The following is a 13,052-nucleotide window of genomic DNA, read 5'->3' on the forward strand; positions in this document are numbered from 1 at the left end:
GGTGCGTAACTTTTATGTGATGGTAGTCAAAACACATCTTGTCCCTTACAACATCCATTCTCATGAGATCTATAGATCTTAAGTGGCAATTCAATGGAGATGAAAATTTTTGGAGATGTTTTGTTTCTAGGTTTGATGTTCATAGATCAAGAATTTTTTATGCCTAAGCAAGCAATTTCTGGCGGCTAAAAACCTTCAAAATAGAAAACTTAATAAAATAATATCAAACTTAATGTCACGTCATTACATAACGACTAAAATAGATAATAAGGACTAAAATATATGACGAAAAAAAGATAAGGATGAAGACCAATCTTCAAAAAATTGGAGGACCAAAAGCATGAAAAGTTGAACCAAAAATATATTTGTCCAAAATTAAATCACATCCTTAGAGGTGATAGCAAGTGGGTCATTTTGAGAAATAACATATAGAAATTGTCTTTAGGCTACCAATGATCTTTCTAGTTAGAGCAACTTAGTGTTAGGTCTTGAGCTCAAGATCTGTTATTCACTAGATCTCCCAATAAAGGAGTTAGACATCTCTCCAGCATAGAGAATGAGTTCTTGTACAAGAAACCAGATCTACACATTGTTAAAGAAACAATTCTTTTTACTCTCTCTCCCTAACAACAAAACAACAAAATGCAGGAGGAGAACAGAGACAAAAAAAAATAGGACAAAAGGAGATGAAGAAGAAGAAAGCAAAATATAGACAAAAAAAATAAATAAAAAATAGACATACTAGCAAGGGGGTGTCGTGGTGGAGGGGAAGGGGGAAGGGGGGCTCACGGTTGAGGATAAGGCGGAAGGGAAGGAGGCCATGATAGAGGAAGAGAAGAAAAAAGAAAGAGAAGAAGAAAGTCACGACAGAGGGGAAGGAGGCCGCGACGGAGGAAGAAGAAAGAAGAAAAAAGAAAGAAAGTAGTGTATGAAGAGAGACTGAGGAGAAAAAAAAAGGCAACTGAAAGGAAAGGGAGGGGAGAAAAAATTAATTACTTAATTAATTATATTTAATTTAACAAATATTTAAAAATGAAGTTGATGTGAAACCTATAAAAAATCATCTAAGATTCCAAAATGAGATCTATCACTAAAGAAAAAATGAGAAATTTTAAGAAATCTTTAATCCTACATGACACACTAGGATCCATAAAAAATTATCTAATATATTAATTTGAGATCTACCACTAAAGTTACTCTTAGAACATTCTAAATCCCGACGTATTAACATTGAGTATATTGATGCCTTCTAATGTTTTGTTCTTGATCATATATTTCCTTTATAAGAAAAAAAAAACTGATTTTACACTTATTGTCATTATTGTCATAAAGGGATAATGAAATAACATCATAAGACCTTAATGGCTTTGAAAACTATTTTAGGTCGTCCTTGTTGATACGTGAATTCGTGCTACCACAAATGGAGCTAGTTAGCATTGCTATAGCCATTGCTGCCACAGCCCACAAGTTTCATTCGTGTAGTTATCATCATCTCCATTCTGCTAACAATCGACTAAACTCCATCGAATAGGTACCAGCTTGAATAAACTGTCGTCCAAACTCTTGCTTTCCATTATTAAAACATGTCAATTTGACTATATATATCATTCCAGGTGTTGAATGGTTGAAAACTAAAATCATTCTAAATGGAGTTCAACTAGAAAAATCTTATTTTACATCAGTCGTTGAGCTGACAAACTATCAAGTTCAAGCCAATGAACATATGAAAATCAAGAGGGTGAAAAAGAAATTGGAAACACGTTTGTTTATCATAAACTCCAGAAGAAGTAACTTGCTCTAGGCAAGGTGAAAATTCTCATCAGCGGTTCTGAGCGTAGTCAGTAGGTTCATCATTGTTCTCCCTCACATTGTCTTCAAGTGGCTCAATGAATTCATCATTGTCTGCACCTGTTGCGTCATTTTGGTTGCTGCTGAATTCACCGCTAGCTGAGCCAAAAACTCCACCAGAATTTTCATTGAATTGGTAATTACCAGCATTAGCACCACTAGTGTAACTAGTTTCAGCATTGCCATCACTATAGCTGCTTGTAACATTATAATTGCCACTTCCATAGTTTCCACCCCTATTGTAGCCATCGCTGCCACCACTGCCCCTATATCCACCATCACCACCAAACCCTGGACGTGACCTTTCTGTAGCATAATTCACCCGTATCCTGCGACCATGAAGATCCTGCAACAACACTATTATTAGAGATGTTAAAGAAACATTGCCTACTTTCTAAAATTTGCAGACATCAGCAAGATTAACCTACTGAAGAATTGTATCCTTATTCTTTCTTTCCTTATTTAAATAGACAAGATTAAATTTTAATTGGTAAAATATTTTAGTAAATCTTTATACAATTCAAAATTTCAAATTATCAATCTAGGTTTTGAAATCCAATTTCAGTGTAAAATTTTTAAAACCGACTCTTGGAATAAATAATTTTTTTAATAAAGAATAGTTAGTGAAAAGCATTCTTGATAACAATACTATTATGTAGGTAACAATAGCACAAGTTATTTACACTGAAGTTCAAGAAGCCTTAACCGTTTCAGAATAAATGCTTTTGAGTTCGAAGCTTAATTTCTGAATCTGAACTCTCAAGCCACTTGCATATGCACCAAAATTTATCACCTTGGCATTCAACATGTCTGTCTTACCTCGGCCAAATAACAGCAATTGCTTACTCCAGGTATGCACACAAGGTTTTTTTACTACTTTTTTATATAATATGAAGACAACTTTATAATTTTTTCATATATGAGGATATAACATCATGCTTACCATGTGAAAGTGTCATGAAAGTCAATTTCAAAAGTTAGCCCAGAAAACAGATAATACCTGACCATCCATGCCCTGAATGGCATAAGATGCATCCTCACTTGTTGCAAAAGTTATGAAGCCAAAACCTCTTGACCTGCCAGTTTCACGATCCATAATGACCTTGACTGGTAAAATATCCAAAACAAACAGTTTCAGCTTCATATTATGAAATATGAATGCTTGGCAGCCAATTTTTTTAATTCTTCTAAATTTGATTGGCACTTGCCAGTCAGTCACAAAATGCTGCTGGTGGATTATTAAACCACTCTATCATCACCAACAACTACAATTGTGAAATTAATTTTAAAAGGAACAAAGTAAAGTACAGCCACAAAAGAAACAGCGACACAAGTACACAACTATAAAATGAGTAACCTCTATTTTATCAAAACAAAAAATGATAACCACTCTAACAAACTATATACATAGTGAGCATCATATGGGATTCTTTGGCTCACTTTGTGGAATTTGGGGAAAAAAGTTCACAATTAGATTTTTCTTATTTTCTTTTTAGTATGATATTATTACCTTTACCTGAAAAAAAAAGAAAAAAAAAGGAGACTGAGTAAGTAAGAAAATACCATCTATTACTTCTCCATAGCGAGCAAAAGACTCTCGCAAACTCATATCATCAGTGCTGTAAGAAATACCTGCAATGAAAATTGAAAATTTGAAGCTATGTTCAATTCTGAAAAAATTTCAGCATGATCAGCTAAAGTACCTCCGACAAAAAGCTTTGCAGATGACATGGATCTAATTGCTTGGAAAAGTGATGGGGTAGACACTGAAAAATCTTGATTGATGTGCTTGACAGCAGAATTCTTGACCAGATTTCCAATTTTATTTAAGAACGCCATTGCTGAAACCTATAAAAGCATGACAAAGCAAAAAGTCCATACATTATATTAATTGTTCAATGTAACCTGTGCTCTTCTGCATACAGAAGTTCCACCCCCGGTCACATTCTTACACATTATAAAGAATCATTTATACAATTGCAATCTAATTTCAAATTAGCTACAGCACAAAAATTAAAAGTCACCATTAAAGGTTTTGGACTTGTGGTTGAACTCCACTCTCCACAGCATCAAGTCTGAGGGGGGTGTCTGGTTCATTCCACTTGGTAGACAGACTAGAGATCAAATCCTAGGTGAGAAAAAAGCATCCTCGCTTCATAGCAGCGATGATCTCACAGTAGTCATAGATTCATGAATAAATTCTTACACATCATCATTGGAAGCAATTCATTCCAATTTAAAATTACAAACTTATGATAGCCTCTTGCACTCAAAATTTAGCTACAATAGAATGACACTGCTTCAGCAAAACTCTATTTATGCTTAATATATGTTCATATGTGCAATATATATGCCAAAAAATTCTAAGCAAAAAAGCCCACAAGCCAGAAAGGCATAAAAAAGTAATCAGAAACAAAATTGAGAATACTCACTTGTATTTTAAACAAAAAGAACTCTTGCGGACCTTAAAAATCAAATCTTTCACAGGATAAATAATAACCAAGGAGAAAAAACATCCAACCGCTACAAAGCCAATAACAAGAGGTTGCGAGGAAAAAAAAAACGAACCAAAGAAGCTTTCAGAGAACAACAGTGAAATTATGATGGAAATAAGAAAATTGAAAGGAAGTTGAGATCTCACCGTCTTTGAAAAGCACTGGTGGTTCTGTTCTGTTCTTCTGAGGTGTGTGCAGAGACTGAGAATGTGAAGATGCTAAAATCTAAAACCCTTGAAAATCCACGCTGACCTAAATTAAGGCTTTGGCTATGCAAATTGACACGTGGCTACTCAGGTGATGCTGCTGCATAGTAACACTAAACCTTTTAGATTTTTTATTTAATTAAGTTTTTCTTAATGGTCGTTTTCAAAAACCTAACTACCATTCATTTTTTGCATTTTATTTTATTATCTGCGGTAAGATAATATCCACTAAATGATGATATAGTAAATAAAATATCACGTATTATATTTAGTCACTAATCACATAACACAATCCTCTTCACATCATTCATTTTTGTTTAGTTTTTAATTTTTAAAAAATAATATTAGCATTTGCGAAGGAGATTCTCCAACACCTTAAGGCAAATTGGGTTGTCATCCACAGCAAGAACACGCATACCCACAGGAAAATGATCACAACCCCCATCTTCCCTTTGGTTTTCCACACTCATATCGAGCCAACAGAGGCAAAAGCAACACACCCAGATGAGAAAACAAGGTTCTTGTGCAGAGACCGAACCTCAGACCCAAAAGCTTTAATTTTGAAAACGGGAACTTTGTTCTCTAGGCCTCTCTTTCACCAACAACAAAAACTGGCAAGAAAGAAAAGGTGGAAGAAAAAAATGTGGAACTGGAACAAGGTTGTACGAGTAATCCAACTGAACCCTATTCCTTCTCTCTGCATAACTCTGAAAGTGCTCCAGGGAGAAATCGGTCGAGAAATCGTGCTCCACGTCGCAAATCTACTCCTCCAACTCCCGCTCCACTCAGTCGTGGGGCAAATCTACCTTTGCAGTGAATGCGCGCGGTGTCTTTGTGTGCGCCAGGGTGGCCGTGAATCGCCTCAAGCGCAGCGGCGGAGGGCGAATCATTCTGCTCATGACGTTGTAGGTGGTGGTGCTGAGGCCGGGCTTTAGTGCGTACACGATCTTGAAGGCCGCGGTGAGAGAAGGGGAGGCTCTTCCGAAAAAGTTCATTAGGGTTTCAATATGGAAGCATATCCCAAATGCTTGTTGTGCATTATTTTGATTTGGGTTTGAATTTGGAAAGTTTCGAGTGAATTCTTTTATGTTGTTGGTTTGAAGACGGGGAACAGGATGGAAATAAAGATAGTGGCGGTTTTTAACCACCGTTATCTTCAATTCAAAACAAAAATTAATGAAGCGGATAGACTTGTATTAATGATTAAGTTGAATGATAGATATTTTTGTTTGTCACGTGGATGCAGTTTGATGACAAATATTAAAATAAAACAATTTTTTAAATATATGAGAAAAAAGATGAATGTTATGTAATTATTTTTAAAGAAATATTATATTATAGGTAGGTATGAAAAACTTAATTAAGTTTAGATTTTTTATTCAAGATTTTATTTTTAACTAGCTATATTGAGTTCAATAGACATAAAAAAGTTAGTAATTATTTTAATATAATTTTTAAAATAATTTATTTATTTATAGCAAAAAAATCAAACAATTATATATATATATATATATATATATTCAAATAATTTTAAAATATAAATTATGCATTAAATAAAAAATAAATATTAACAAAAGTAAACGTGCACTATATGAATATTTATTTGTTTTATATCACTATCCAATTTTATGTTATCTATATGATAAGTTTATTCAGTTTTATAACAAATATTTTATTTATAACATTCATGAATTTTGTATGATAATTTATAATTATAAATCCTAATAAGTCCTGAAATAGAGGTATTAAACATTGTATAAAGTTTATGGATAATTTTTATTGAAATAAAATTAGAAATGAAAATTATTTTTAATAATCATAATTAATATAGATAGATAGATTATAATAGAATAAACAAGAATTTTAGTCTTATATCTACAATTTTTTTAGGGTTGATTACTTAATTTTTTTTTACTTTAGTCTGTTAAATTATTTTTGTTAGATTAAATGTGTCCTTTTGTTATGTTAGTTTATAAAATTAACTTGGCCAACTTGACCACACTCTGAGAGATGCCACACCAAATAGATGTCTGTTACATTAACCAAAATTAACTGTTAGTGTCAAAAGCTGAGAAAAACACATCTCATAAGAATACTTAGCAAATTAAAACAACAAATGTAGATGAGGGTTTGTGTTTTAGCTATTATAATTCAAATAAATTAATTAATACGGGCTAGAGTATTCACCAAAAGTTAGGTCCAGTATAGGTTTGTAATTTGAATCCCAATCTCAAAAATGGCAGGGGTTTTAGATGCACTATAGTCTTGCGTTAGTATCTGTTTTTTGAAAGGAGATCTCTTCTTGTTAGCAACATAATGACTCCTATACAGTTCTTCACTAGCCCCGTTTGACTGAATGGTGCTGTACTTAATCTATTTGACTGCAATAGTATATAATTTGTTTTAAAATGTGGAAGATATCTCAACCCCAAAAGCATACATTTTTATACCCCATATGTAGTTGTCTAATGTTGGTAACTAAATATTAATACAACTTTGCTTGTCTATTAAGTTTATTTTAAAAGTGACTTGTCCCGGTTTCAATTCCCATTTCTATTCAACAGAGAAATTCTTAAAAAATCAGTGATGCATCATTTTGACATGGATAAGTAAAATTCATTACACGAGAATAGAGATTGTAACATTGTAGATGTTGAAGTTTCATTTTGACTCATTCCCATGCCAGCAACATTAGTATTTATTTTCCCCTAAAGTCTACGTAGTTGAAATACTCATCTAGTCTTATGAATTATGATACTGAGGTTGATTGAGACTCAAACCCGTAGAGTTAATTAGGATATGTTGTGACCTAATCAGTGACACGAATGAAAATGCCCACTATCCGTGATGAAGGACAATTGATTGTTTGTTGCCACTTAGTGGGTAGAAGAATTAACGAATTGAAGGTTGGTTTTCATTTTCAACAACTTGGGGCACTGCTTGAGGAAGTGATCCAATGAAGATCTACGACGTGACATGTTTTTGTTGACTGCTTGCCTTCAGTGCCTTACAAATAGTTAAAGATTCAATGTACATATCTCTACACCCCAATTCACGACCTAATAATTTCTTCCAATTCACGTTATTGTTGCTCCATGTGTTTTTATTTCTTAGTTATTTACTTCAGGTCTTTGTCTATAAAGTTTTAGTTTGTTTGGTTGAATATTTAATCACATCCTTATTAATACTGTGGCCCCAATTCACGTTATTGATTTTTATATTTTTTTTATGCACAGTGTAAAATCTTGGTATATGGTGATTTAGTTAGAATTTCAAAATTATTATCATCAAGGGTGTTGATTGACTGATGCTATATTGTTCTAGTTTAACTCAGAAGGATGCTTGTGAACTGTGATCTTTATAAAAAGAATTTCAAAATTATTATTTAACTTAACAAAAAAAAATTACAAAAACAATTTTTTTATTTAATTGGTGGCCATAAATTTGGTGTCAGTGAATGTTCAAGATTCAGCCACATATAATTTATTTGGGGTGAAGGACCATGGTTGGAATTGCAGTACCTATTAAGAATTTCTTGAAGCTTTAAAAAATAACTTTGAACACAGATCACATTCATCAAATATCTACACAATACATATTAGAAAAAGGGATTTCAAGGTATAGTTTTTGGTCAAAGGGTGAGGAAATGTCATTATTCAAAAGAACAGCCACATCTCTTGTCTTCAAACAGAACTTATTGCCACTTAGCAGATACAGATATAATAACGTGTCAACATGCTCCTGCAGCCATGTTAAACTTAAAATAAGGCCAACCAATGAGGACCTTAAACATTTTTCATTTGTTCATTCATTCTCATTCAAAACCCCTTTTTCTTTAAACATTTTCCACGATAGAAGAAACTAGAAAGAGTAATTTTTGTTTGAGGCAACCCCTTGGTGGGTGCTCCGTAACGGTCTATTACTTTATTCCTTTATGTTTTTTGGGGGTATGATGGTGGGCAAGGGGTCTTATATTATCTTCATAATAACTCACATGGCATGAAAAAAAAGTGTTAGGTCCAAATTCAATTTCCCATTTAAAATATTGACCAATATTGCTGACTATTGGCCAATGGCCAATTCAGGACCCTCCAAAGATTTCAAGTTGCTCAAGGAAGTGTCTCTTTCAGTTTAATAGAGTGAGTTACACTTCCAGGAGGGAAAGACCAAGTGCTCGTCACCAATTTGTTAATAAGCAGTGTTTGACCCTTTAAACTTTTCTTAAAAATAAAAGTCCCTCTAATTAGTCTATGCAAAAATTCTCATTTTAGAATTCATTAAAAAAATACTTCTTTCATTTTTAAGATTTAATTCTAAAATTATTTGTCCCATCTCCTTTGAAGAAGAAAGTCTCAATATATTACACTTGAAAATGATGGCACTGCAATAGGTAACTAATTCTATTTGCAGGCCGTTTGGTGAATGCATCTGGCTTGATAACCTCAAGTTGACTTCAAATTTCTCATTTCCAGACAATTTCATCAGCTACAGGTCAAATTTATAATATCTTTATTGCCTTATCAAGAGCCATTTCGAATACTATTTCTAGATTTTGACCACTATAGATTTCTTTGATGACCATTCACTGGGTCAAAATGCTTACCGGTTATTTAACTTGGTTTATGGTCCTACTCACATATGCCTCCAATATAACTTCAAGTTCTATCAAGTTATAACCGTGCTAACTGCTAAGGTGTCGTAGGAATTGAATTACAAGAGAATTAGAATATAATAGAACCATGTTTTTCGTTAAGGCCAATAATGACCATACCCTTTAGATTTATTGCATGTGTTGAACACATAAACCTTAAAGAGAAAGAAAACAGAATATCGTATTACTCCTATTTTGGAAACAAGTTTAAGTAAATCAAAAGAATACATTGCAAAAGGGCAGCATAACTCTGAAACTCTTACAATCATTTAATATAATACATACTAAGTGGGACAATAAGGTTTTGACATGGACCCTAACCTGTTTATGAACACATACAACAAACCAGTGTTAAGAGAACAGCATTATTCTTGCCCATCTGCTATCACCTCCTATGAGGATTTTGCAACCACTTTTGAGATCCTTCAAAGAAATCGAAAAGGTAGTTTTCTAACTCTTCAACAGTGTACTTAATGATTTTGTAACCCATGTGACTAATGTGCCTTCCGACAAACGTCCTATAAGCTTGGATTACTTTGACGGATATAGAAATCCGCAAATCTTCACGAAGCTGAATATCTGGGATAATCCAAGCTGTCTGGATCCTGTAAACATCCTCAAAGCCAAGGAAGAAGCTTTGTAGCCTCTCTTTAAGAAGACTTTTTGAGACCGAATTTGTACCCGGAACATGAATTCCCTCATCCTTAAGCAAGTTGAGAATGGGATTCCAACTAGCTCTCTCATATTTCATTGCATGCTGCTGAAACTTCCAGTTGCACTTTCGAATCCATTCATCTCCATGTATGAGCCTGAGTTCAGACCCCTTAACCTTTTCAGCCATATAATGCAGGTTGTTCATTAAGAACAAGTGCTGCAAGGAGACTTCTTTGTATAACTTGGACTTCTCCTCGAGGTTGCTTTCCAAGATTGAAGCAATTGATCGGAAGTGAAGGGCCATTGAGGAAACTCTACCTGGAGATCCCTGGCTTCTGCTATCTTCCTCTGTACCAGGGCTCATGTCAGGTGACAGCGAAATGGCATCCTCGTCTTGGTCCTTCAGAAGCAGATTGAGTATGTCACTGTAGTCAGTAAGGGTTCTAAGATAATTCATAACATATTTGGTCAAAGGATGTATCCCACCACCTACAAAAGGAGTTGATGATACATTTGTTGCAATGGCATTTTCAAATTCAAGAAATGTCACCCTCACACAATCACCTAGTCTCTTCAGAACCTCATGACATTCAATTTTAACCGAGGAACCAACCTCAACTGAATACAAAGCATCAATGTCTGGCATAAGGTCTTGTAGAACCTCATACATGTCAAGAACACGAAACAATTTCTCAGGTTGGTGAGGCCCAATGGACATGGCTTCACCAAAATTCAGAAGCTGCAATATCGAAGCCTTAGATGCATCGACAAAACAAGATAGACCAACAGGCTCACCCTCCCCAAAAAGCTGGTCACTGAGCCACCTCTCACTTGCAAGATAAACCCTAACAAAAATTTTCACAGCCCAAATCCATCTTTTGATTTTTGAGTTCAGAGTACCCCACTCCATTTTCAAGACGTCCTCGATGCTGAGCCTTTCCATTTCAAGAATGAAGAGGCACTCATCTAAGGCATCCCTCCGGACAATAATATAAGCATTGGAACATTCCTGAACATAATTAGAAGCAAAAAGCAAGTTTGCAATACACCTGAGATCCGGGATCACGGCTGGATGAACCAAATAAATGATATGCTCCTCAGAAGCTCTGCTGACACTATCTCTTTGAAGTGATTCCTCAACTGATTCATCACCTAAAGAGACTATGGAGTTCTCATCAACAGCATCTTCCTCGCTGGAGCGAATAGAGACATACTCAGGCTCAAAAGGTTGCCTGTTCTGGATAAGCAAGTTCCTGAATTCTTCTTCAAGCCGTGCCATAGCTGTTTGAAGAACACTATACGCCCTCTGCATAAACTTGTACTCTTGATCCTCTTTCTTCAAATTCAAACTTTCCAACTTCTCAATCAACCGGCGGGCTTCGTTAGCAGCATTCAGATACTCAGATGCTTCCTCAGGTCCCAAATCCCAAATCATGGACTGATCTTCCTCCCATCTCATAATTTTCTCCTGAATCACATTAAGCTTTTCTTCAATAGCACTAATACCCTCATCATCATCATCATCCTCATCATAAAGATCACCACCGCCATCATGATTATCACCATCATCCTCCCCTTGCCCTTGTTTCCCCTCCTCCTTCTCACTAGGTATGGACATGGAGGACAATCTAGTGCTAAGATCTGCCAGAATTTTCTTGGCATCACTAGTAAGGGTCTTATTTGGCCCCAGTGCCTTCACAATATGCCTTACCGCAGCAATCAAATTCTCCTCCCTTTCCAGCTCCCCAATCACAGGCTCAGACTCCTCTACAGCCATTGAGAAAAAAACCAAACTTCAACAAACAATAATCAACAAAACAAGTTCAATCCTTTTCAACTCCACAATCAACCTCAACACTTCCTTCTCCACAATCCTCCAATACACTCTTCAATAATTTAAACACCAACCAAATTCAACACCAAAAGTTCATATAGGTAAGAAGAGAAACCTCCTTTTGCCTGCACAAAACCCCCCCAAACAAAATTAATTGTTATCATAGAAACAGAGCAAAACCCATTACAACAGCCATCAAAATACACATATTCAAACCCCCAGATGAATAATGAACAATAACAAGAGGATAATTATAATAACAAAAAAAGGGAACACATAAAAACTTTACCTTTACTTCCGTGATATGAGAACACCCCACAGAAATCTGAGTGAAGAAGAAGCAGAAGAACTGAATGATGTGCAAGATCTGGAAGGACAGCAGAAGCATCAAAAGCACTGAACGCTAAAAATGGAGAAAGTGAAGGAGAAGAAAGAGCTCTTTTTTGGACCTTTAAAACAGACAAATCTATCTATATATATAGTATAATAATAATAATGCTAATATGAAAAATAATGGCGTGGCTGCGATTTCTATGACCAATCTCAAACTCGTTTTCTGGCTACAGCTTGCTGCTAACAATAACAATATATCCTTAAAAAATTGAAAATTTTCGTACTGGTCCTTGTTCTGTTTGGTTTGTACGACTTTCACTTTTTCTTGTTTAATATTTTTTCCTTACATTATTGGATTCCCTGTACTTTTTTAATATAACATTCTTTTTCTTGTGGATCAGTGTCTTTTAACTCATTAATTTTACTCGTAATTGTTGTTAATTTTTTTTTATATATTATAAAAATTAAACATGAATTCTCACACTAATATAATATATACTTTGGAAAAGCATAATTGATTTAGATAAGCTGTTTTATTGTGTACGCAAATGACAATTAGAGTTATTATACATTAAAAATTAACATATTAAAAGTAAGATATAAATTAAATCATTTATCAATATAGAATTACTTATTTTAAGAATCAACACAGCTTAAAAATTTTATCTGGATGCACCAGTAAGATACTAACCTAGTATTATTCTATTATTGACTAAATATTATTCTCTTCATTTTTCATATTTTTTTATTGACTAACTATTTTTAACTTTTTTAAATCAATATATATTTTGAAATAAATTAAACATTTCAAAGAAACATGTAATATGAATTGGAGGAACTATTTTTATAAGTATATTCATATTTATTAAGCTTTATTTTTTGGGGCAGCAATTTTATAAAATTTGTTCACATGATATATCTATATCAACTCAACAGGTTCATGCATGAATTTCTTCTACTACTGTTGTGCTTTTTGACTTCTTAGACCCTTGTCTTTTTCTTCGGGGAGTTTTTCTTCCTTCACCACTGGC

The 13,052-nt window shown here is 34.2% G+C and overlaps 2 protein-coding genes across 4 annotated transcripts; both read right to left on the reverse strand.

Moving 5' to 3' along the window:
- Positions 1-1,544: 1,544 nt before the first annotated feature.
- LOC114422704 (glycine-rich RNA-binding protein 4, mitochondrial-like) lies at positions 1,545-4,646 on the reverse strand. Of its 3 annotated transcripts, XM_028389192.1 has the most exons (6): positions 4,490-4,637; positions 4,281-4,371; positions 3,552-3,696; positions 3,412-3,480; positions 2,849-2,955; positions 1,545-2,194 (listed from the first exon to the last, which is right to left on the reverse strand). In XM_028389192.1, exons 3-6 carry the CDS (start codon positions 3,685-3,687, stop codon positions 1,820-1,822), a joined length of 687 nt encoding a protein of 228 aa, XP_028244993.1. In that variant the 5' UTR covers positions 3,688-3,696; positions 4,281-4,371; positions 4,490-4,637; the 3' UTR covers positions 1,545-1,819. The 3 variants fall into 3 exon arrangements, with proteins under 3 accessions (XP_028244993.1, XP_028244992.1, XP_028244991.1); XM_028389191.1 differs by lacking the exon at positions 4,281-4,371 and having other exon boundaries at positions 4,490-4,646; XM_028389190.1 differs by lacking the exons at positions 4,281-4,371; positions 4,490-4,637 and adding an exon at positions 3,873-3,976.
- A 4,645-nt stretch (positions 4,647-9,291) lies between these two features.
- On the reverse strand, positions 9,292-12,216 carry LOC114422705 (exocyst complex component EXO70E2-like). The gene is made up of 2 exons (XM_028389193.1): positions 11,978-12,216; positions 9,292-11,813 (listed from the first exon to the last, which is right to left on the reverse strand). Exon 2 carries the CDS (start codon positions 11,629-11,631, stop codon positions 9,586-9,588), a length of 2,046 nt encoding a protein of 681 aa, XP_028244994.1. The 5' UTR covers positions 11,632-11,813; positions 11,978-12,216; the 3' UTR covers positions 9,292-9,585.
- Positions 12,217-13,052: the final 836 nt, after the last annotated feature.

The sequence above is a fragment of the Glycine soja genome, chromosome 8 (assembly GCF_004193775.1).
Source record: "Glycine soja cultivar W05 chromosome 8, ASM419377v2, whole genome shotgun sequence".
Classification (NCBI taxonomy): Eukaryota; Viridiplantae; Streptophyta; class Magnoliopsida; order Fabales; family Fabaceae; genus Glycine; species Glycine soja.

Excerpts from the sequence above, each read along its gene's own strand:
- LOC114422704 (XM_028389190.1), bottom strand. Across the intron at positions 2,956-3,411 it reads CTATGGAGAAGTAATAGATG|TCAAGGTCATTATGGATCGT; the intron begins GTATTTTCTTAC and ends ATATTTTACCAG. Across the intron at positions 2,195-2,848 it reads TTCAGGGCATGGATGGTCAG|GATCTTCATGGTCGCAGGAT; the intron begins GTATTATCTGTT and ends GTGTTGTTGCAG.
- LOC114422705 (XM_028389193.1), bottom strand. The coding sequence starts at position 11,631 with ATGGCTGTAGAGGAGTCTGAGCCTGTGATTGGGGAGCTGGAAAGGGAG.